Raw genomic sequence first — 24529 nt, forward strand, 5'->3', positions numbered from 1 at the left:
CAGGAGACCCTTCAAATTCTCTCTATATATAGAATTTTTGTGCACTTGTACTGCCCCTTATGCACAAGCCTTTCTTCCTTGTGTTCCAAGGGGGCTGCATGTGGGTCTCCCCTTCACCCACCCTATATTCTCCCTACAACTGCACCAGGCAGGCCAGGCTGGGTCAGTTTTAGAGCTGAGAGGGGTCTGAACCCATGAGTCTCTTGACCCAACTGCAGTCCAATACTCTAACCACTATACCACACTGTGCAGCACTAAAAAAAGGCTGTGAGAACCTGCCACAGATGGGTGTCTTGCCCAGTACGGCATGCATTGGAAGTTTTAAAACAGATGTTAGGTGGTCACCTGTCGGGGATTCTTGAGCTGTGTTTGGAAGGGGATTGGACTAGATGACCCTTGGGGTCCCTCCAAATTCTACGAAAATACACCAGCCTTCTCCTGCAAGATGGTGCCCTCCAGATGCTCTGGACTACAAATCCCATCCTCCTTGACCGTGCTCATTCTGGCTAGAGATGATGGAAATTGTAGTACAAAACTAAGTTGGGAGACAGCTGATACAAACATTAAAAAGAAGAAAGTAAGTCCTGTTTTACCTCCTGGTGTGAGAATGAGAGAGTTGCACTGGTGAGTCTAGCATTGTGTGAATGATTAAAGTTTGGCAGAGTCCACATGTCAGTTTTGTAGCGGGGGAGCGGGTTCGAATTCCCAGTGTGAGTTTCCCACACCTAAACCTGCATTCCTTCTCCTTCCAGCTCCCCACTCGCCAAAGTCTGCTGCGGAGCAAAACTGACCCATTGAGGTTCCAGGCTGGATATCATCATATACTGTAAGTTGGAATGAGACACTACAGTATAGATGATGTACTACCTTGAACTCCTGGAGCCGCCAAGATCCCAAAGCAACCTTTTCATTGTCCTCAGTGCTCCCCACCGGAGCTGAGGTTGGGCTGAGCCCAGCTTGGTTGGGGTGGTTGGATAGAAACTGATTATTTTAAAAGCGCAGAGCCCAGCTTTATTTTTAAGGCCTTTCCACAGGGGGTCTTCACCCCACCAGAATGACTGTGAAATATGGAACCTTCTCTGTCTCCCCCGCCATTAAATCTAGGTATTTCAGAGCAGTGCAGTTCACCTATGGAACTCCTTCCCACAGGAGGAAGAGATGGCTACCAGCTTGGATGGCTTTAAAAGAATAGACAAATTCACAGAGGGCTATTAATGGCTACTAGCTGCAATGGCTGTACTCTGCCTCCATAGCTGGAGACAGTGAGGCCTCCGAGTACTGGTTGTTGGAAACTGCAAGAGGGGAAAGGGCTCTTGGGTCCTGCTTTCAGGTTTCCCATAATAGGATCTGTTTGGCCCCAGTGAGAACAGGATGCTGAGCTAGGTGGGCCATTGGCCTGATTCAGCAGAGCTCTTCTGCCCTTCTTCTACATCCCTCCAGATGTTGCTAGACTCAGCCCCCTTCTGCCCTGATCCTTGCAACACCTGGAGGACAACAGGGTCCCTATCCCTGACAGTGATGAGGGGGAAAGGCACCCTTCTTTAGTCTTCCATTGGACCACAGGAAATATATCTAAGAAGCTGACTTATTGGCAGCTCAGACTGCGTGTCTTTTCTAGCCCAAGATTTTTCACTTGCCTTAGCAGCAGTTATTCAGAAACAAGATTTTCCCGTCATCCTTTTTGGAAAAAAGCTAGAACCAGCTTAGAGTTTGTTTTGCCGGGGTGTGTGTGCGTGTGTGCAACACTGACTGGACAAGAAGAAGAAAATGCAATCCTGCTCAGAAGACAAATCTTGCGGGGTGTCAGCAAAACCGTTACCATTACTGAGTTTAGTAATGGTAATGGTTCTTCTGCCATCTTGCCCACCATCTGACTCCACAGATGCAGGAATTTCAGCTTCATCTGATGAAAGGGGGCTCCTTTTCACATCGGCCTATATCAGGCCACTTCTTTCTTGCTCCTGTAAGAAATAAAAAAAGTTATAGAAGCTTTTGCGTTTCCCTTTTATTTGCAGAGGGAGGGGTTCCCAAGGATGGCCAACTGGAGCACACGTCTGGGCATAAAGCCTGTGGTATTTATTTTTATGTAATTATAAAACATTTGCATACTGTGTCATATAAAATATATAAAAGAGGTTGACCGCAATAAAAACATACAAAAAAAGTAAAAAGCAGACATCAATCAAGCACAGTGGAAGGGTGCATTCTTAACTGCCTGTGTAAGCCTGGCAGAATGGGAAAGTTTTCAGCAGACATTTTAAAGCTGAAACAAAAGGCGCCTGCTGATTCTCTAGTGGCAGTGAGTTCCATCAGACTGGGTCGATGACACCAAAGGCTCAGTTTCTCATTGCTGTCGGGGGAGGGCTATTGGGAATGCTGTGCCCCAAAATTCTGAAGCCAGCACTGCAGGAAGAGGGAAAATTAGAACACAATCCTTGAAAGTTTCAAATTGTGCCACAGGTTTCTCGAAAGCACATCTGAGCTCTGTTGAGGGAAGAAATTGCAGAAGCTTGCCCTCCATATAATCTTAGAATTGTAGAGTTGGAAGGGAATCCCAAAGGTCATCCAGTCCAACCCCTGCTGCCACGCAGGAATCTCAACTAAAGCATCCCTGACAGATGGCCATCCAACCTCTGCTTAAAAACCTCCAAGGAAGGAGAGTCCACAACACCTTTCCGCTGTCAAACAGCTCTTACTGTCCACTCCCCATCTAAATCCACAACCCCCTGGGAACACTGGGTGGGCTTTAGGGTGGTTTATGAAAGGTGGAGGTGAGGCCTAAAAGGGCCCCTCCCTGTGAATGGAGCATGTGTCCTAGAATGTTAATGCTCAGAACACTGAAACTTACTGTTATGTATTGAAGTGCTCACCCTGGCCACCAGGGGTATTGTGTATATAGTTTTCACTCAGGTCCATTTCAGTTAATTTAGGCGGGAAACCCTGGGGTGTTGTTGTTACAATGTTGACAGCCGGCTGCCTATAAAAGCAGGCCGACTGAGCTGTTCAGTTCAGTTCCAGCTTACTATAAAAAACCACTTGGATAAATCTCTGTCGCCTGCTTTGTCAACCCACTACTTAATACTTACGGCATCACCTGGTTAGCAGGAAAAGGAATAATGGAAAGTAGAGACCTTGAAAAGGGAGGCTGGGCTTGACCTCTTCACTCTCATGAAGCTCTCTAGGCCAGCCTCGGGCCATTCACCTTGCAGGGTCGTTGTAAAGGGTGAGTTGGCTAGAAGAGGCACAAACTCTACCCTGAGCAACTTGGGATATACAATCCCATTAAAATTACAAGATAAGTTAGGTAAAGGTACCCCTGACCATTAGGTCCAGTCGCGGACGACTCTGGGGTTGTGGCGCTCATCTTGCTCTATAGGCCGAGGGAGCCAGCGTTTGTCCGCAGACAGCTTCCAGGTCATGTGGCCAGCCTGCTTCTTGGGAGGAAAGCAATGACAAACCTAGACAGCATCTTAAAAAGCAGAGACATCACCTTGCCAACAAAGGTCCGTATAGTTAAAACTATGGCTTTCCCAGTAGTGATGTATGGAAGTGAGAGCTGGACCATAAAGAAGGCTGATCGCCTAAGAATTGATGCTTTTAAATTCTGGTGCTTGGAGGAGACTCTTGAGAGTCCCATGGACTGCAAGAAGATCAAACCTCTCCATTCTTAAGGAAATCAGCCCCGAGAGCTCACTGGAAGGACGGATCCTGAAGCTGAGGCTCCAAGACTTTGGCCATCTCATGAGAAGAGAAGACTCCCTGGAAAAGACCCTGATGTTGGGAAAGATGGAGGGCACAAGGAGAAGGGGACGGCAGAGGACGAGATGGTTGGACAGTGTTCTCGAAGCTACCAGCATGAGTTTGACCAAACTGCGGGAGGCAGTGGAAGACAGGAGTGCCTGGCGTGCTCTGGTCCAGGGGTCACGAAGAGTCGGACACGACTAAACAACAACAAAGCATTCAGAGGCATTTGCTGCCTCCAACAGTGGAGGGAGAAGTGGGGCGCTGTGGCTGGCAGGCCCCCTCAGTGGCGTAGCCTGGGGGCTGCAGGGGGGCGGGCGCACCGGGGGCAACATCTGGGGGTTAGGGGGCGCAAATCCACGGGTTAGGGGGCGCAAATTACTTGCCTTGCCCCAGGTGCTGACAACCCACGCTACGCCACTGAGCCCCCTATTCGTTTAACAAAACGGTTTGTTTTAATATTTCTGCAAAGCTCAGTGAGCTCAGCCTCCAGCTCTGTCGACAAAGCCGTTTCTTGACGATCGCTCTAGCAAGGAAGTGCAAGAGGAATAAATCTGCAGTTCTGCTGCGGGAGAGAGACGGGTTGCAGCCCTCCTCTCTCGATCTCCCCTACAGCTTAGGAGCTTCCCTGCTTGGCTCTGACACTTCCAGACAGGACCCCCCTCTGCGCTGGCCTACTGATCTGTAAGCTAACAACTACACGACTCAACGAGTCAACGACAACGATGCTTATTGATGTTTTTCCTCATTTCCCCTGCAAATGGTTCCCTATATCAAGACAGACGCGTCTCCCAGGTCCAGGAAACTTAATTCCTCGTCCACGTCCTCAGAGGCTTGGTTTTGTCTCGCAACTCTGTGAGCGGCTTCCCGTCTCTTCCGCCTTCCATTTATTCACTGGCATAAAGTGACTCCCTGCGCTGCTCATCGTGGGAAATGGATTGCACGGATACAAATATGATCACGTGACTGAAAACGGCCGCCCTGTGACTGCGGAAAAACGGGTATGCAATGGATACTCTTTCGGAAGTGACATCACTTCCTATTTCCGGTGGTGACCCTTCCTGTTTCCGCCGGGCAAACTGGAACGAGGGGGGGCAGAGAGTTAAGCTCACCCCTCAGGGTGTACTAAGTAGTGAAATAAATAATAATAATAATAATAATAATAATAATAATAATAATAATAATAATAATAATAATAATAATAATAATAATAGCAGTTGCTCCAGGCTCTTCCTCCGACTTCCGTCATCGAAGCCGCTTTCGCCACCGCCACCCTTGCTTCTCTATGGTTCCCCTCTTCCGCCCCCTCCAGCCAATCAGATTGCACGGCTGCTTTCTTCCCCTTCCCTCCCAGAATGCATTTCGTGCCGCCAAGATGGCGCCGCCCGTCCGCCGAGGCGTTTCTTGAGCTTCGACGGCGGCGCCGGTGGTTGCCATGGCGGCGGCGTGCCTGGCCCGGCGTGGCTGGCGGGCCTTGGGCCTGGCCGGACTTGGTGCCTCGGCGGGGAGAGGGAGGCCGTCGTCGCGCTGCACCTGCTCAGGTGGCGTTGGGCGTGGTTAATCTTTGGAACTCGCAGCCGCATGTTGTGAGGTTGTCTCACTGGCGGGAAGCTGGATTAATCTGTAGATAGATCAGCCGAGTAGAAGGCCCAAAGCCAAAGCCTTTTTAGTTTTAGGGAAAGGGCCACTGGTCTTTAATATTGTTTTTAATGCTGTAAGCCGACCTGGGAGCTTAGGCTGAAGGGTGGGCAATTCATTCATTCGTTAATCATATCTTAAGTGCTGGCACGACACCTGTTTTGCATGCAGAAGGCTCCAGGTTCAATGCCAAGTAGCATCTCCAGCTACCAAGCTAAAACATTGGAGAGTTGCTGCCAGCCAAAGTAAACAATACTGAGTTTATTGACCCTACTCAGTATAAGGAAGCTGCCCGTTTTCTCCTGTTGTTCTGCATGAAAATCATTTGCCTTAGCTCCCTTCTTCCTGCCACTAGTACCTCTGTGCTTCCTGGCCTTTAATAGCCCTACTTCCTGGAATTTCTTTGTACAGTGGTACCTTGGTTTAAGAACAGTCCTGTTTACGAACTATTCAGTTTACGAACGCAGCAAAACTGGAAGTAGTGTCCTGGTTTGTGAACTTTACCAGTTTACAAACAGAATCCAAACGGTGGAAGGGCACTGGCAGTGGGAGGCCTCATTAGGGAAAGCGCGCCTCGGTTTAATAACGATTTCGGTTTAAGAACAGACTTCCGGAATGGATTAAGTTCATAAACCGAGGTACCACTCTATTCTTTAGCCTACCTGCAAAAGTGTTTCCATTTCTAGAACCTGCTTTCACCAGAGGAAAGTGTACTCCTCCTTCCCCTTCTTTCTCGGCAGATTGACTGCAAACACTCTTTGGTTCCTGAGAATTTTCCTGCCTCTCTCATTAACACTGGAACATGTGGGCATCCATTGAAGCTGAATGCTTGAAAATTCAGGAGAGTGAAAAGGAAATCCTTCTTCATGTAGTGCATAGTTAAACTGGAAAACTCACTTCCATAGATGGCAGTGATGGCTGACAACCTAGATGGCTTTTAAAAAGTAGACAAATGCATTCCTATTAGCCATGATAGCTATGCTTTGCCCACCACAGCTGGAGGCAGGAATATGCCTGAATATCAGTTGCTGGAAACTCCAGGAGGGGGATCTTGTGCTCAAATCCTGCTTGAAGGTTTCCCATTGGGGCATCTAGTCAGCCACTGTGAGAACAAAATGCTGGACTAGTTGGGCCCGATCCAGCAAGCTCATCTTATCTTCTTATGAGTAGCTGTAATGTTTGCCAGCATTCTGTGCCGTCACACCCATAGTTCACCTCGTATCAGAGCAAGTTCAACCCCCACAAATGCCTGACATTCTGGGTTCTTGGTCCTGAGGTTTCCCCACCACATCCTTGATCTGCAAGAGGAGTATTTCTAAAATGTGGGTTTTCTCTCTTGTTATTTGCTTTAGGTATCGGCCTCCATTTCTCGAAGGACCCATCCCATCAGGGCAGGACTGTCCCTGCTCGCTTGTATGGAAATGACTCTGCCCTGGATTACATCCTTGGGATTACTAAAGAAGATGCCCCATCTTTGGTTGGTCAGCACCCACCACCTTTGAGCGCCTTTAAAGGTGAACCTTGACTTCCGTCAGTTATTTTTGGGTAGCAGGCCGAAATTGATTTCCTTTGGTAGAAGCTGATTAGAATTCCCTTGGTAGAAGCTGATTGGAATTATCGTAGGGACACAGGTGGCGCTGTGGGCTAAACCACAGAGCCTAGGGCTTGCCGATCAGAAGGTTGGCGGTTCAAATCCCCGCGATGGGGTGAGCTCCCGTTACTTGATCCCTGCTCCTGCCAACCTAGCAGTTTGAAAGCACATCAAGTAGATAAATAGATACCACTCCGGCGAGAAGGTAAATGGCATTTCCATGCACTGCTCTGGTTCTCCAGAAGCAGCTTAGTCATGCTGGCCACATGACCCGGAAGCTGTACGCCGGCTCCCTCGGCCAATAAAGTGAGATGAGCGCCGCAACCCCAGAGTCAGCCAGGACTAGACCTAATGGTCAGGGGTTCCTTTACCTTTACCTTTAATCATCATAATTATTATTATTAGTTGCCAACCCTTCACCCTCAGGTCCCAGGGAGGGCTACAACATTAAAACACAATATTAAAAACGGTTTTAAAAAAACTTGCAATCACAAAATTAGCCTAGTTCTGGATGTGGAAGCCTTTAGTTTAATCTATTGGGACTCGCAAAGCACTGAGGTCCCATAGAGATTGTTCATGTGAAACCACTGGAAATAGCAAGTGATGTCTGGGCGTTCTTTCTGCAGCTGAGCAAGACATTTTGCTGGGGCACCAGCCGGATCAGCCTGAGAATCCCAAGATCTTGAGAATCGCCATCATTGGGGCTCCAAATGCTGGGAAATCGACCCTGTCGAACCAGCTCTTGGGACGGAAGGTAATGAGCTGGAGTGCACAGCCTCCATGGGTGTGGGAGGATTGGGGCCGCCCTCCAGCACTCCCTTGCATTATACAACCCCTTGGCTTCTCTCCTTGACAGGTCCTGCCTGTCTCCAAGAAGGTGCACACGACCAGGTGCAATGCCCAGGGCGTCATCACAAAGGACGATACTCAGCTGGTTGGTATTAAGAATTGGCCCAAGCACTCTCCCTGCCCCAACACCCCAGGCACGTCTTGTGAAACTCACATGCCAAGGTTTGGTCTGTTTGCCCACAGCGACTGGCATTTGGTGGTGTGATACTCCAAAACATGGAGACTCCATGTTCAGCTAACATGGTTGACGGCAGAGCTACCATTCATTAATTGAGGAGTATTCTGTTCTACTCCATTATAGCAGGAATTCCTCTCTCTTGCTTTTCTTCAGTGAAGTTCTCAATGAGCAAATTCATTTCTTCAGCCAAGTGTTTTCTTAAACCTTTTAAGTGATTTGATTCTCTGTTTCTTTGCCTAGGTTGTCTTGGACACTCCAGGCCTCACCACACGTCTCAAAGCCAAAAGGTATAGAAGTAACTGGAGCCTGGGAGAGAAGCAGTTCTCTTGGGGCTTGGAAGTACTGAATTCACGCTGTGTGTTTCTTTCAACTTTTCTTTCAGGCATCAGTTGGAAAAAACTCTGCTTTATGACCCCTGTAAGAGCTTGAAGAATGCAGACCTAGGTAGGGACTTGGTTTCCTTTTCTTACCTTGACCTCTCTCTCCCATCATGCCACCCCTGGACCACTTAGTGGTCGCCATCCTTTGCTGCTGCAGTGATTTATGTGGTGATGGTGGGAGGTGCAGGGCTTAGAGTGTTGGACTAGGACCTGGGAGACCAGGGTCCAAATCTCCACTCGGCCATGACTCACTTGGTGACTCCAGGCCAGTCACTATATTTCAGCCTGTCCTACCTCAGAAGGCTGTGGGGATGTAAATGGGGGGGGGGGGGGACATTGCTTTATATCCCTTTTTTTTCTCCATGGAAGAAATTAATAAATTTATTTATACCCCACCCTCTCCAGCAAGACCGGGCTCAGGGCGGCTAACAACCAATAATAAAAACAAGTTGATTAAAATACAACTTAAAAAACATGATTAAAATACAACATTAAAAAATTAAGATGCAGCCTCTTCACAGGAGGAGAAAGCAAAAAAGAAAGAGGGAGAGGGAATCAAATTGATTCTAAGCCAAAGGCCAGGCAGAACAACTCTGTCTTACAGGCCCTGCGGAAAGAAATCAGATCCCGCAGGGCCCTGGGCCCATGAGACAGAGCGTTCCACCAAGTTGGGGCCAGTACTAATAAGGCCCTGGCTCTGGTTGAGGCTAATCTAACTTCCTTAGGGCCCGAGACCTCTAGGGTGTTGCTATGTATGGACCGTAAGGTCCTCCGTGGGGCGGACCGGGAGAGGCGGTCCTGTAGGTCCTCCCCCTCCTCATTTAATCTCCACAACAACCTTGTGGGGTAAATTATGCTGAGAGTGAGCGACTGACCCAAGGTCACTCAGTAAGCTTTGTGGTCAAGTGGGGATTCGAACCCTGTTCTTCCAGGTCATAGTCCAACACTCTAACCACACTCTGGGCTGCCGGCGCTAGAGGCTTTTTTCCTCCTTGGACCAGCTGATGTTACCGTTAAGGATCATTTTGCTTTAAGATGGACTGGTGGCTGTCTGCTGCTTGGGAGTGAAAGGTTGACCCAGGCTGACCTTGTAACCCCCACTTCCTCTTTTGAAGTGCTAGTTCTCGTGGATGTTTCGGACCATTATACCCGGAACCGCCTCCACCCAGAGGTGCTCAAGTGTCTGACTCGGTTCCCTGATCTTCCCAGCGTCCTTGTCTTGAACAAGGTGAGTGTGCCCCATTTCCTTATCCCAAAAGGATGGGCTGCAGGGCTGTTGTTGTTTAGTCGTTTAGTCATGTCCGACTCTTCGTGACCCCATTGAAGAGAATGTAATATAGCAACAATTTCCATTTATTGCCAAAAGGTTCTTTTTTTGTTCCGTGGTGCAGAAACCACAGCAGAACCAAAAACAGCTGCAGAAAACAATCAAGAGTGCTTGCAGTTTGTTAAAATTTGTACCCTTGACTAAAATTGCCTTCATCTCTTATCAAATGCTTTAGCTGATAGATCTCCTCTCTAATCTATGCAGCTCCTACTTAATCTCGTCTTCCTCTCTCATTCATATATATGATTGCTACTTAGACTTGCATCTTTATTTTCACTGCTATTTTTTACCATGCCTTTGGCATCCTGCGGCCTCGATGTCACTCATCTCCAGTTCTGCTTTACCCCTGGAGCTGCTGATGCCATCTTCCCTAGATGCCACTAATATTGAATTTTTTTTTGATGTTTTTCAGGCAACAATGCAAGCCAGAAATTCTGGCGAAGGGATAAAGTTCAGTTGAGCCAAGGGGCTAGGGACCAGGCCCCTCAACCACCTCAGCTGAGAGAACTGGCCATTACAGCTGGCACATACCACTCATTCCACAATTGTAATATAGTGTGGCAGCACCTACACTTTGGAACTCCCCGCCTATTGACATCAGGCAGGCACTTTCGCTACACATTTTTCAGCACCTGCTAAAAACGTCGTTTAGACAAGCCTGGCCAGATGTTTAGGAAGTCAAAAGGTGTTTTAATCTGCCTTTAGTCTATTGTTGCTTTAGCGTTATCTTTTCACAAACTGCTTTGAGGGTTTTCCTCCCTGCAATCAAGGGGTGCATAAATTTTAGGAAATAAATAAGTAAATACATTCCTGCAACTCCTGATTCCCTCCCATTTCTTCTGTGTCAGGTGGACCTTCTGAAGAAGAAATTTCTCCTGCTGTACCTGGTGACGGAGCTGACCGAGGGGGTCGTCAATGGAAAGAAGCTGAAAGTCAAGTCCAGAGTCAAGCCAGACTCCCTTACTGAGGTCACCCAGGCATCAGCGGCCTCTGAACACCTGTCCCCAGAGACCAGGCATCTGGAGGCAGATCAAGGGCCTCAGCCTGGCTCCGTTTTGGATGGTGAAGCCAGTGAGGCTGCAGAAGACTCAGTTCCTGCAAAGGAGAACAGGAAACATGTGAGGGAGAAAGCCAGGAAGGGCTGGCCCGGCTTCCAGGAGATCTTTATGCTGGCTGCTACGGAGAGAGAGGAAGTGGAGACTCTGAAGGTAAATCACAGGGCTGTTGCTTGGGGTACCTGCTTTGCCATATGTGGTGGGTCCTAGGTTTCAGTCAGCAATAGCATCTCCAGGTAGGACTGGGCGGGAGGGAAGACTTCTGCCTGGCAACAATTTCCTTTGGGGGGATGGTGGGACAGGACAGAGGGAAGGCTGGCCCCGCCTTGCATTTTATCGAAATAATGCTTTTATTTGTTTTATGCATAAATAATATTTGTTTGCTGCTGTGTCGTAAAAAATATATCAAAGCGGTTTACAGAATTAGAAGGTTAAAAACAGACGTCAATCAACCATTGCGGAAGGATGTCTTCTTATTTGCCTTCTTTGACCTGGCAGAATAGAAATGTTTTCAGCAGGCGTTTAAAAGTCAGCACATAAAGGGCGCCTGCTGAATCTCTAGTGGCAGAGAGTTCCACAAGACCGGGCCGATCACAAGGAAGCCTCGGTTTCTTGTTGTCAGACGAGCCTTCCCATAAAAGGAACGGCCAGTGGCGCTCCTGCAGGTGATCTCACTTGACTGAGCAGCGATAGGAGGGTTCAGGCAGGGCCTGACGCACCCTGGACCCAAGTTGTTCCAGGTCTGTTATAGAACAGGAGGCTGGGTTGGTGTGCCATTGGTCTGAAGCTGGGAGGCCAGGGTTCGGATCCCCTACTCAGCCACAAAGCTCTCTTGCTGACCTGGGGCCAGTCTCTCTCTTTTTCTCCACCATGCCTACCTCACAGGGTTGTTGTGAGGGTAAGATCATGAGGGGGAGAACCACATCCACTACCTTGAGCTCTTTGCACAAAAGAAGGTGTGATGTAAATGTGGTATAGAAAATAAAGTAAAATCAAAATGCCAAACACCCTCCACCCCCCAGAGGCAGTGATGCAAGAATCATGGGACTGTAGAGTTGGAAGGGACCTGCAGGGGACATCTAGTCCAACCCTCCTGGCCTGACCCTGGCTCTTGTTTTCAACAGAGGTACCTTTTGAAGCAGGCCAGGCCAGGCCCCTGGGAGTTCCACAGCGAGGTCCTGACCACCCAGACCCCGCAGGAGGTCTGTGATAACATCATCCGAGAGAAGCTTCTCGAGTATCTGCCTGAGGAAGTGCCCTACACGGTGACCCAGGTGAGGCGGGGAGGGCCAGGAGGTGATGGGTTGGGATCCTATCCCCTTCTTCCCTTCCTTACACATCCTAGCATGTGCGCTCCCCTCCACTGTAGACCTGAGGGCTCCTCCTCTTTTCCTTGCAGAGGACAGAGGTCTGGGAAGAGGGGCCTGGCGGGGAGCTGGTCATCGTGCAGAATTTGATAGTCCAGAAGGAGACGCACGTGGTGAGTACCTGGTCAGAAGGTGTCTCTCTCCTCCCGCCACCAGCCAAGAGAAACATTTCTGCCAAGCTGTCAATTTGGCATTGAGGGTGGCTATTTTTTCCCCTAAACCTCCATCCCAAAGCAGTAATGGTAGTGGCCATGAAGAGAGGGATTGTCTCCACCATAGGCATTTAAAACAGCTTCATGCCACTTCAGATAGCTGTGGCTTCCCCCAAAGAATCATGGGAATTAAATAATAATAATAATAATAATAATAATAATAATAATAATAATAATAATAATAATAATTTTTTATTTATACCCCACCCATCTGTCTGGCTTTCCCCAGCCACTCTGGGCGGCTCCCAACAGAATATTATTATTATTATTAAAGTGATAAAACATCAAACATTAAAAACTTCCCTAAATAGGGCTGCCTTCAGATGCCTTATAAAAGTGAGATAGTTGTTTATTTCCTTGACTTCTTATGGTAGGGTGTTACACAGGGAGGGTGCCACTACCGAGAAGGCCCTCTGTCTGGTTCCCTGTAACCTCACTTCTCGCAGGGAGGGAACTGCCAGAAGGCCCTCGTAGCTGGACCTCAGTGTCTGGGCTGAACGATGAGGGTGGAGACGCTCCTTCGGGTCTACGGGGCTGAGGCTGTTTCAAGGAACTGTATTTTGATAAGCCTGCTGAGAATCTTTAGGCTGCTCCCCTAGTCCCTCCCACCTCACAGAACTACAATTCTCAGAGCAGTTAAACAACGAGCGTTGGAAAATTCAGGATACATAAAAGGGGAAGACCTTCTTTATGCAGCCCATACTTAGGCTGTGGAACTCTCTCCCACAGGAGGCAGTGATGGCCACCAACCTGGGTGGTTTGAAAGAGGGTTAGACAAATCCATGGAGGAGGAGGAGAGGGCTATTGATGGCTACTAGCCAGGATGGCGGTTGGAGGCAGCAACCTCCAGTGCTCTCTGAATGCTGATTTCTGGAAACCCCCTGGGGAGGAGAGGGCTCTTGCGCTCAAATCTTGCTCGGGGAGTTCTCATTGGGACATTTCGTTGGCCCCTATGACCAAAGGATGCTGGACAAGATGGGCCATTGGCTTGATCCAGCAGGCTGTTCTTATGTTCTAATATAAGCCTTCTTCCCAATGAACTTTCTGTAGTTGCAGGTAAGCTTCTCAGCTGGGGAATGGGGTAGGGAGAGCAAAAAAGGATGCTAGGCTGTGATGCCACAAATGATAAGCTGTCTCGATTCCCACTGACACTCCTTTCTCCTTGGCCTTCGCCTTCCCCCGGAGTAGAAGATGCTCATTGGCTCCCGCGGCCACCTGATCAGCAAGATCGCCCAGGAGGCCGGCTCTGACCTGATGAACGCTTTCCTCTGCGATGTGCACCTGAAGCTTTCTGTGCAGCTGAAGAAATGAGAGCCGTCGCTCCCCCTGCAGCAGCCCGGCCTTGCCACAGAAGGGGCCACTCCAAGCGAACAACAAGGCCCTGCTTTCCTGCTCATGGGTCTCGCCAGCAACCGGCCCCAAGAACTTCTTCCTAACTTCTTCTTCTCTCCTGTCCCAAAGCCTGCAGTAATTGCTTGACGGGGGCGGCCTGGCTCTCCTGACTCAGGTCCCATTTCAGGCGCATGTTGTGTCAAGGGAAGTACTACAGATGGACCCACGGCCAGCACACGACGATACACAAGGAGGAAACGGCAGTGCTAGGTTGCCAATGCGTATCTTTCACTGAAATTGCGGACATGCACACATCTCCCTGGTTTCATGCGATGTGGACCCCCAGATCATGTGGCTGAATCTCACGCTCTCTCTGGCTCGCACAGTGACTGCTGCCTGGGGTGGGTGTAGGCTTCACTCTGTGCTAGCAGGAGAAGAGACGCAAACATTTCAGAAGCTGCTGCCTGGAGCCTGGCACTCCCATCTCAGTTTGTCTGCATCATTTTGAGTCAGGGCAAGGGCTTGTCTCTTTCAGCCAGAGACCCTTCTGGGCTCTGATGCGGCTGCCGTGCTCTCAATAAATTGAAGTGGTCACTCAGGCAACAGTTTTGTTGTCCCTTATTACTTAGGTCTAATGATCTCAGCCTCAGTGCCCTTCATCTGTAAGATGGGAGCCTTAATGGGTTGCCTTTTTGTAAAGCAGTGCTGGGCAGTTTTTCAGGAGCGCTTTGCAACCTGATCTGTGGTTGCCCTAATCAGTGGTGTCCAAACTTTTCAAAGAGGGCCAGATATGATGAAGGGCCGACCAAAGTTGTTGACCTTTTTTTAGGATTTTACCCCAGGAAACAAACTGCCACAGGGGCCAGATTAAACCGACCAGTGGACCGGATTATGCCTCCGAAACGGACTTTGGACATGCCTGCCCTAGATTATTTAGTCCGGATTTATCTTGTGAATTGCCCTTTTGATGATGGGCGGTATGTTAATCTAATAAATAACAATAATAAAAAATTATTATTTAGGGTTACTGTCAATCTTTTGTGGGCATTTACAGAGCGAAATGTATAAAGGCCATTGTTCTAGGAAGGCCCATCCTTTCTAATGGCTGAGGAAAACAGATTATAGTAGTAGTAGTAGTAGTAGTAGTAGTAGTAGTAGTAGTGAACCATCTCGCTACCCATAGTTCTCAGGGTGGTTCACAACATAAAAATACAAGATAAAAGTAACACAATATACATCTCTGGCTCATGGGTTTGAGTCACACATTGGGTGAAAGATTCCTGCATTGCAGGGGGTTGGGCTTGATGATCCTCGTGGTCCTTTCCAACTCTGATCTACAAGAACGAAAACATGCCAATAACCCTGCCCCAAATACATTTAATAATAATAATAATAATAATTTTTTATTTATACCCCGCCCTCCCCAGCCAAGGCCGGGCTCAGAGCGGCTTACAAGCAATAATAAAAACAAGATGAATGGTTACAACTTAAAAACAAAAATAAAATACATTAAAATAATGGAACATTAAAATATTAAAATGTAGCCTCATCGCAGGAGGAGAAGGAAAAGAAAGGGGGGAAAAAGAGAGAGAGAGGGAGGGAATCAAATTTAAAAGGGTATTGGATGTAATCAGCCAAAGGTCTGGTTGAAGAGGGATGTTTTCACCTGGCGCCTAAAGGCGTACAATGAAAAGCAACCCCTGCCCTCTCAGCTTCCGGTTTGCTTTAGCAATCTCCATTTTACATATGGAGGACCACAGATCCCCCATCCATCCTGACATACAGGCATGCCTGGTGTGAGGTGCCTGCGCCTTTTTTGCTGCTCACCAAGAGTCCGGTGGCACTTAGTGAAGATGTAACCATTTTACTATGGACACTAGACAGATTTTTCAACGTGATGTCAGGTGCTTGAGCTACAACGCCAGGCACACTTTCTTGGAAGCAAAACCCCACAGAAACACAAGTAGAGCTTGTGTCAATGTATGCCCACGTAGGATTGCATCGTTGGGTCTGGTCAGAGCAATGGGTACTTTTTGTTCTTCTCCATTTTGCAATAGCTGCCTGGGCCCTCTCTGCGTAATTCCTCTTTATAGTTTGCTGCATCTGGCTAACAGGCGTGGCTTTATCCTGTGGCAGCGGAGACCTGGAATAACGTGTCCTCTTTTAACCTCCCACCTTCTCTCTCAAAACAGAGGTCACAATGAAATACAGTAATAAGATTTATTCCTTGACCTTTGACACAAGGGCCCAGGGTGGCTCGCAGTAAAGCACCTCGTGCCATTTAAAAGCAAGTTAAACAGTTTATGCAGTTATTAAATGAGGAGAAAGGGCCAGTGTGGTATTGTAGTTGGAGTTTCGCACTAGGACCTGGAAGGGACCAGGGTTCAAATCCCCACTTGGCCCCAAGGTCACCCAGGGAGAGCTTAATGGCCAAGTCACTGCCTCTTGGCCTAACCTACCTCACAGGGTTGTTTTAAAGGGGGTGAGGGTCATGTACACCAGCTCCTTGAAGCTGGGGCATTATAATAACTATACTAATAATAATAATAATAATAATAATAATAATAATAATAATAATAATAATTACTAATGATAAAATATATAGGGCTGCTACAGTCTCTCTACCCTAACTCAATAGGCCACAAGGTAGGGCAGCCTGCATGTCCTCCAGATGTTCTGGACTACAACTCCCATCAGCCCCCAGCCAGCATGTGCTCGGATGTGGAGGAAAAGAGAGCGCATGCGCTGCGCGTGCGCACCAGGTTGTCAAAACCGGCATTTCCTCCATAGCACAGTAGCGAGCGATGCAGAGACTGGCACAAAAAGCCATAGAGATAAGGAAAGGTCCGTGTCTCAAACGAAAAAAACCCCCAACGTAGCTGTCACTTCCGGTTTCCATTTGACCTCCGGAGATACGGTGGGTGTGATGGAAACGAACGCGCACGTGCACGTTCAAGCTGTTATCTCGCCTTGCTCCGAACCCGCAGAAACGAACAAACCTCAAGGCCGAGCCTCTCTTCTCTTTCGCCACCACACCCCCACCAGCCCCTAATAGAGAGCCGGAAGTGTCCGTGTGCCCTTTCTTGCTGCTGTGACCCTTCCCTCTTGGAGGCGGTGCTGGTGGAAGAGGAGGAGGAGCCTCTTCTGGGCCGGGCGGCGCGTGCGCAGAAGGGGGGGAGCGGCCGAGCCGGCTCTGAGGGGAAAGAAGGCGGCGGCGGCGGCTGAAGGCGGCCAGAGGAGAGGCGAGGCGAGGCGGGCGGCGGCGCCATGAGGGCCGGGCGGGGGCTCCCACGGTGGGTGAGGCGGAGGGAAGCTGCACTGGGGGGGGGGCGGTTATAAAGACACCCTCCCCCCCTCTCCTCAGGCCCGGCCAGGCGCCCCTCCCGCTCCCGGTGGGGGGAGGGGCGGAGGGCCTATCTGGGGGGAGGGGGGCAAAAGAAAACCCCACCCGAAAAGGGGGGGGAAGCACGCAAGGTCTCTCTGCGTGGGGGGGGAATTAATGGGGGGCGACTGTGGGGTAACTAATTGGGGTGATAATTGGGGGGGTTGTGTATTTGTGGAGTAATTAATGGGGATGTTAAGGGGGGCTTAGGACGATGGAGGGGGGCTGTGTATTTGGGGAGCAATTAGGGGGACCCGAGGGAAGTTCATCCCCCCTCCCATTTATTTTGCATTTGTTGAGGTGGGGAACAGAGGATTATCCCCCCCACATTCACATATATGTACAGTATATCTATATATCTATATATACACGTGTGTTTTTTCAGCCTGCTCCAAATTAAAAAACACCCCATTTTAAAATTTGTTTCGATAAAGATGGTAGCCTCATCTGCTGCTCTTCCCCCCGCACCCCTTTTTGTCATTCTTCCCCAATCCCAGTATCAAGATGAATGTTAGAGGAAAAAGAAAAAATGCCCCCAGGGGGTCGGTGGGGCCTCTTCCCGCCCCCAATCCCGCTGCTGCTGAGGAGCCTCCTCTGGCTGCATCTCCTTCTTTGCCCCTGCTTATCTGCCTACCGATTTTGAACTTGCAAAGTCACCTGCTTCCTCGCTTCTTAGGGAAGCCCCCCCCCCCAAAAAAAAACCCCTTCCGGCCTGAGTTGCTCCTCCTCCTCCTGCACCATCAGAGTCTCCTCTTTCCATTGCAGCCACCCCCACCTCTTGAACTTGCAGCCTCTCCCCCCCTCACCAGCTTCCTCTTTCCATCAGGTGGGCTCCTGCTTTCTTTTCCTTTTCCTTCCTGCACAAATCCAGCTGGGGCTGCTCATGTTTGCTCTTGCATCATTTCTCTCTCCCCTCCCCACACCTGGGTCCTTGAACTGGCTGCCTCCGCTGGGTCCCCCCCCCCCCCCCAGTGTGAGGTGGGCCTCTTGCCCCTCCTACAATGAAGTACAGCTTGCATTGCAGCTCAAGCACTTACTCCACTTCTCTCCCCCGTTGCAAACTGCAGCCCCCACTTTCTCTTGAGGTCTCTCCCCCCCCTCCCATAAATCTTTCCCCAGTGCCATATCCTGCTCCATCACCAATATCCACCCCTTTCAGCTTGCAGCCTTGCCTGCTGTCTTTACCTGGATATGACCCCCTCCTGCACTGCCTCTTGAGTTTTCTACCGTACTGAATTGGGCGTCTGTGTGTGTCCACCTTTAGTAGCAGTAGGAATAAGGTTTGGTCTCATTCCAAAGGTGGGGGGAGACATGGTAATTTTTATTTCTTTTTAATAAGGGATGGTCTAGGGCCTTGCTTTGCTCCATACCCCTGTTTGGTCAAGGAGGCAGGTTCCGCTGAAAATCTATTTAATGCTATAGAGCAACTGCCTTGAGTGAACCTGGTTTGTTCAGTAACTTAGCTACCTTTCCCCGCCCCTACATATCAGCCCCCTAAGTCTTGGCCAGTCTAACCTGCCACGCCTCCCCAGTCCAAGGCTCTCCTGAAATTCAAACTTAATTCAAATTCAATTTAGGACATGTGTGCTTTTACAAAACAGACTTGCCCTATAGTCCCCACGCTCTCCTTGTTCAGGTCCCTTTGCCCAGCTCCCTTGTGGCAGGAATTCAGATCCGAAGGCTCCCTCACCTCCCAGCAAGGGCACCCCTGGTAGTGACATTGCATCAGGCAGGCCTGGAAGGCACCACGTCCTGCTTCTGTCCTCTGTCACAGAGACATTCAATGTCCTCTGTGGATTTTGGAAGCAGGGAACAAAAAAGATGCTGGTTTTTGGTCTTGGTGGGGCCTGGAGAGACAGCCCCCCCCCCCCCGCTGTTCTTAGGGGAAGTAACAGAAAGAACAGGTGCCTTTTGGAGACCACCTTTGGCTTCTCCTGGAATTGAGAGACTAGGCCTGGCTGATTTAATTACACTTAAGGGTCTTTCCCTAAATTTCTTTAGGTGTTCTCAGTTCTCTCTGCCTCGGTTGAAGTGTCTGATGAGTCAAATTTAGATGATGTGAATGGGTTGAGAGAGCAGGGGTGGGGGTGCCATCTAGAGGGAAGCACTTTGTCCTACTCTCATTATGCAACGCCCCCCTCCAAAAAACAAAACAAAAAAAAACCACCACCACCCCTTTGATACAGAGTTTGCAAACATGTGAAATTCCATGGCTGGTTGCCTGAGGGGCGGTTCTGTCACGGGGAGCTGAGGTAGCTTTAATCAAGCTGCCACTTCCATTCTCTGCCTCGCTCAGAGGCCTTTTTTGCATCTGGCTTGAAAAGCCAGTTCGGATTATTTCCTCTCTGTCATGGACTCAGCCTCTCCCTTCCTCAGGCCACATATCTGCTGCCAGAACTGGGGATGGTAGTGGGGGCAAATGTCTGGTGCTCCTGAACGTGTAAGGATTCTGGTACTTACAGAAATAAATAGGAAGTTGCCTTGTATTGGGTCAGGATTTATGTCCCATCTAAACCAGAATTGTTTGTTCTGACTGGCAGCAGCAGGCCTCCAGGTTTTCAGGCAGAGGGGCATTGTTCCCAGCACTCAATCCCTTTTTATCTGGCGACTGAATCTGCAACCTCCTGCACACAAAGCAGGACCTCTGCCCCTGAGCTGTGAATCCTTCTACACTTTCTGTGAAGCTGAAAACCAGAATTTTGTGATGTCACAAACCAGAATTTTCCTAGCCCCATTGATGATACTGATTTACTGGGAATCCTGAATGGGGAGAGTGCTTTTGTTGTGCCCAGGTCCTGCTCGTGGTCTTCCCAGAAGAGACGTTTTGCTAGGCCCTGTGAGAACAGGAGGCTGGACTAGGCCTGATCCAGCAGCCAGACTCTCTCCTGCTGCTCTTGTAAGTGGTAGGAGTTCTGCCCCTGCTCTCAATTACCCCATCTCCATATTGAGTTTATGGTCTCCCAATGTTGGTGGGGAGTGGGGATATTTACTACCACATACTTGGAAAACTTTCTTGGGGCAAGTTAGCCTGTCACAGGACATCACCTTTCCTCAGCATGAGATACTGGGATCAATGGAGGACCGATTCCTTGGTAATCAGGGCAGTTGATAGCTTTGATGGCCATCTGTACCAGAAAGATATTGAAAATAGTTGGCCTCTTTGGGTGTTTAAATGATCATACCCAGGAGGAACTCCAGCTCCCATCCCATGCTGGCTGGAGCTAATGAGAACCGGAGTCCCAACAACTTCCAGAGGGTCCCAACTCCTGACCTATGGGGCTGAGACATTTCCCCTCCAGTTTCTGGCACTTTAAGCCCCAACCGTGCTCAAGGTTGGAGGACAATTGTGGCCCATTTAGGAACTGATGCTAGATTTCGAGATGTTCCCCCCCCCCCCCAGTCCTGATCATATAAGTGTAATTTTCTTGAGAGAGAATGAGCCCCTCAGGTCTTGTGTTCAAATCTTCAGGAATTTGGTGGGGGGTGGGAAATCATAGCTCAGTGACAAAAGCACTGAGTCCTGGTTCTCTGGACTCTTGTTTTTACAGTCAGAAAGCTCCTTGGCTCCTAAGGTGCATATCATGACCTTTCCCAGCCAGGTGCCCTCAAGATGTTGTGGACTACAACTCCCATAAGCCCCAGCCAGCACCTTGAGGGCACCCAGTTGGCAAAGGCTGGCAGGGAGGTAGGTTGTGGCATTGTCTGTGGCCTGCCTGTGCCTTTTTGGGGTGTGTTAGGAGAACTTCCTCCCAAGCCCTATGTGCACATTTGCTATTCTTGTTCACTTGCCATTTTACAGGTGAGCTAGCGATGCAGATAGAGGTTACCTGCAGAGAGTTGATTGGCTTGGCTTTCCCCGTGCCTAAGTCCCCTCCTGCTGCAGTGGGGGTGCAGAAATCTCTGAGGAGCAAGAAAGCTCATCGGGGTTGAGTCTGAGGCTGACTTTCTAAAATTATTATTAAAAGGAAGAGTGGCACAGCTTTGATAAATGTTTTGTGATGACCTTTGGTTTTACACAAGCGATAAATGGAGGAACAGCTTTCGACAAATGCCACGGGATGGGGGATGTGAGTGGCAGGTGAAATGATTTGGTTCCCGTTTCTTATTCTCCCCTCCACCTCCCCAAAATTCATTTTTCTGTGTCTGAAGTCAAGGAAATTGCTGTAAGCAAAGTAAGGTGTTGATGGTGGTCTGTTCTAACAAGCCTGATCAAATAACCTCCTCAGAATAAGAGAATTTATTCTGCTTCTTCCCCTCTTATACAGCCTAATCCAATGCATATTTACTCAGAAGTAAGTACTGCTTTGATCTGATTTTTCTTTTCACTACATATGTATCTCTAAAAACACTGCTGACCTTGAACAACTGAGGGCCATGCTTGTTATGCTTCCATTAACCCCCCCCCAATTGCCTCTAGTTCCCTCGAGAATTTCCATGAAGTGTGTCACAGGTTTTTTCCAGCCTGTTTAACCCCTGCCTCCCCCACTTTTGCCTCCATTGTAACCAATAAACCATGCAAAGCCAAAGTGCTGCCTCCCCAAATATTTTTTGTCTTGGCCAAAGTTGTTGAGCTTTTTTGCAGATTCTCAAAGAAAATAAAGGCAGATTTTCCCAGACATTTTTGCAATTTCTGCCTGGACATTGTTTCCAACTGCCATATTCCGGCTATGTCCAGGACATTCCAGACATGTGGCAACCCTATTTTACTTCCATCTGCCTAGGAGTAAGTGCCATTGAATTCAGTTCAGGTTGTATCCCAAGTAAGAACACTGCAGATCACACAACAAGGTGGTTGTTGTAATCATGTGGGTCATCTGCTCCTCTCATGTTTACGTGGGAGTAAGTTCTTCTGAGTTCAGTATGGCTACCTTCCAAGCAAGGGAAGCATGCAAGAGACCGCAGCTTCAAGGGGTTAACTATTGAACTCGTTGGAATCTACTTCTGATTAAACATGATAAAGATCAGGTTGTAAAAATGAGATTGGACTGTGTCTTGCCCAAGGTATCTTAAGTCTGAGGTTGAACAGATCACAGCTCAAATGCTGTGGGATTCATGGCTGAGAAGTAAAATTTGATCCTTGCATGTAATAGTTTGGTAAACCCAGAGTTATTAAGATGTAACCTTCATTTAAGTTCAGTTTGTATGTGTGCAGCAGAAGCAACGGTCTGGATCCAGAGTGTAAAAAAGTGTGGCGTCTCTCATGGGCTGACTACTTTATTAAACCTATTATTTCATCTGAGGAATAGGGCTGCTTACAAACATCATGAAATAAAATGGATGTACTTGTGTCCCTGAGCTAAAACACAACAGGAACACTCCCTCCCTCCAAGCATGTGGAGTTTCCTTAAAAATATGTAGGTCCTTTTTAGCGAGGCGTCTGAATAAGCCTGTGGCTGCTTTTTGGTTTTAATTGTGCAATTTATCTTTGAACTTAGCGGTCACCTGATTTGAGCACTAACTAGTTTGGTTGAGGTGACCTAGAGACAACCCACTGCATATGTTGTTAACCCAGAGTTCTTTCTGTTTTGAGCTGCCTTGCCAAGTAAGTGCTGGAAACATTTAGGTTTTCCATCCCCTGGATGGAAGAGAGAGTTCTTACGTATGCCTGATTGCACAGCGATATGAGTTGATCCCACTGAGGCTCTCTGCTGAATTCTTCTTTCCCAGGCTGGCCCCTTTTGGTGTGCTGCAAAGTATTCTGGGGTATGGTCTAGAGCAGCCTTGGGGCTGTTGGGCACCAGTTGGTGAATGTTGTTCTAGAGTCACTGGCAGTGTCTTTGGACCTCAGTTGCCATCATCTCCACTCAGCATGGCCAATGGTCAAGCATGGTGGGGTTTGGAGGGCAGCATTGTAGAATTGTAGAGTTGAATGGGACCCAAAGGTCATTGTGAAGTAGGTTGGGGAAAGGCTGCAGAATCCTGGCTTCTACCTCATTGGCACCAACATGGCGCAGTCCTTTTGATTTTTGGCTTTTTATTCTCAAAAGTCAACCATGCTGACCAAATTGCACTCATGGCAAGGAAGGAACTGTGTCGGCTCTCAGAATTGATCTCCTGAAACCAATCAGCAGCAGCATAATCAATTTTCTTTTACTTGGAAGAGGAAAGGGAAGCGTTTGTTAATGCTGTATTCAGTGTGTATTAATTGAAGGGCAATCTTGGATGTAAAGGAGCTCGTGACCTCAGCCACATAGAAAGCCTCTCTGTGTTTCCTTATCTCCCCTCCCCTCTATGTGATTCACAAAAATGCCTAGTAATGGAGGGTTTGCAAAAAAAAAATTCCCCTCCCTCTTCTGAGACAGTCAGTGGGTGCTCCCCACCCCCTCTTGCCCCTGCCCAGCTGCACTTTCACAAGGGCAGGGAGACCGTTGTTTCTAAATAATCTTGGGAACGGGTACTTGTCTAGGATCCTTGTCTTTGGTTCTGCTTACCAAATATTTCTCTGTCTCCCTGTCAGGAGAATTGGACTAGCAGTGTGATGCTGAGCTAAATGACTCTTGGGCCAAGGCTCAAGACACAACACTGCCCATACTCTTATCTGTAATTACAGAAGCAGGCCATGAGAATTGTTCGCAACCTTCACTTTTTGCTTGCTTTTTTAAAACAAACAAAAATGCTTGCATTCTTCTTCTGCAAGGCACACAGAGAGGTTGTTGGAGAGAGCGTGGTTGCATTCAGGAACTGCTTCCAGGCATCCCATTGGGGCATCTGGTTAGCTACCAAGCAGACCATTGGACTCAATTGGCCTTTGGACTGACCCAGTTGCAGGGCCCTTCCCGTGTCCTCCTAGGATTTGCAGAGCGCTGGAGCTCTGCCCCTCAAGGTCTGCAGGTCCTCTTGACTTCTGAGAGTTTACCAGGTAACATGCTTCCAACTTCAAGCTTGTCTTCCAAACCTTAAGGGTCAGAGGCTTGTCTTTTTGCTTTGAAATGAAAGCTAATGTCTCTAAGATGCAGAGGATCTTCTCAGTAGTGGCGTCCACCCTGTGGAACGCCCTCCCATCAGAAGTCAAGGAGATAAATAACTATACAACTTTTAGAAGACATCTGAAGGCAACCCTGTGTACGGAAGCTATTTAAGGTTTGATGTTTTACTGTGTTTTTAATGTTTTGTTGGGAGCCACCCAGAGAGGCTGGAGCAACCCAATCTGATGGGCGGGGGGGTACAAATAGTAAAATGATGTTGATGGTCCATACTCCAGTTCATTCTGTTTGTGCATTCCTGTTGTGGCAGCTCAGATTTCGTACATTCTTTCTGGAAGCTGAAGCAGAAGTTGCTTGGGCAAGTAGGCATGGGAAATGGCAGACGGGGAATTTCTTGCTTGCTCATTTGGTCTCCGAATGACTTGCATTCCCCACCCCCCACCCCAGTTTTTGGTGTTGTTTGGGTGTTCCTTTTCCAGAAGCCAGCTTGGGATCAAGGGTCTGGAGGGTGCTTGTTGCAGCAGGAGAGGTGCAGAGTGTCACGAGCTGAAGGG

General features: G+C 48.6%; 2 protein-coding genes and 1 long non-coding RNA gene across 10 annotated transcripts in view; 2 read left to right on the forward strand and 1 right to left on the reverse strand.

Moving 5' to 3' along the window:
* Window positions 1–751: 751 nt before the first annotated feature.
* LOC310832978 lies at window positions 752–3606 on the reverse strand. The gene is made up of 2 exons (XR_014558500.1): window positions 3076–3606; window positions 752–2837 (listed from the first exon to the last, which is right to left on the reverse strand). It is a non-coding gene; the product is annotated as an uncharacterized lncRNA (long non-coding RNA).
* Window positions 3607–5081: 1475 nt separating this feature from the next.
* ERAL1 (Era like 12S mitochondrial rRNA chaperone 1) lies at window positions 5082–14697 on the forward strand. 3 transcript variants are annotated; one of them, XM_083715183.1, is made up of 11 exons: window positions 5082–5364; window positions 6732–6893; window positions 7597–7724; window positions 7827–7904; window positions 8238–8284; window positions 8380–8441; window positions 9493–9605; window positions 10553–10912; window positions 11884–12033; window positions 12159–12239; window positions 13527–14697. In XM_083715183.1, the coding sequence occupies exons 1-11, from the start codon at window positions 5097–5099 to the stop codon at window positions 13647–13649; spliced, it is 1572 nt and encodes a 523-aa protein (XP_083571309.1). In that variant the 5' UTR covers window positions 5082–5096; the 3' UTR covers window positions 13650–14697. The 3 variants fall into 3 exon arrangements, with proteins under 3 accessions (XP_083571309.1, XP_083571311.1, XP_083571310.1); XM_083715185.1 differs by having other exon boundaries at window positions 5086–5282; window positions 13524–14697; XM_083715184.1 differs by having other exon boundaries at window positions 5087–5282.
* A 2133-nt stretch (window positions 14698–16830) lies between these two features.
* FAM222B (family with sequence similarity 222 member B) overlaps window positions 16831–24529 on the forward strand; it is a 29219-nt gene continuing 21520 nt past the window's right edge. For 3 of the 6 annotated variants that reach the window (XM_083715175.1, XM_083715174.1, XM_083715176.1), the window contains exon 1: window positions 16833–16963. The gene's annotated coding sequence lies outside the window, so the exon portion shown is untranslated. Of the gene's footprint in view, window positions 16964–23623; window positions 23912–24529 lie in introns of those variants that run through there. The other 3 variants (XM_083715171.1, XM_083715177.1, XM_083715172.1) reach the window with 3 other exon arrangements.

Source organism: Podarcis gaigeae (genome assembly GCF_964106915.1).
Source record: "Podarcis gaigeae genome assembly, chromosome: 15".
Classification (NCBI taxonomy): Eukaryota; Metazoa; Chordata; class Lepidosauria; order Squamata; family Lacertidae; genus Podarcis; species Podarcis gaigeae.

Coding starts and splice junctions, on each gene's coding strand:
- ERAL1 (XM_083715183.1), top strand. CDS start 5,097: ATGCATTTCGTGCCGCCAAGATGGCGCCGCCCGTCCGCCGAGGCGTTT. Junction 8,285..8,379: donor ACACGTCTCAAAGCCAAAAG/GTATAGAAGTAA, acceptor CTTTTCTTTCAG/GCATCAGTTGGAAAAAACTC. Junction 9,606..10,552: donor GCGTCCTTGTCTTGAACAAG/GTGAGTGTGCCC, acceptor CTTCTGTGTCAG/GTGGACCTTCTGAAGAAGAA.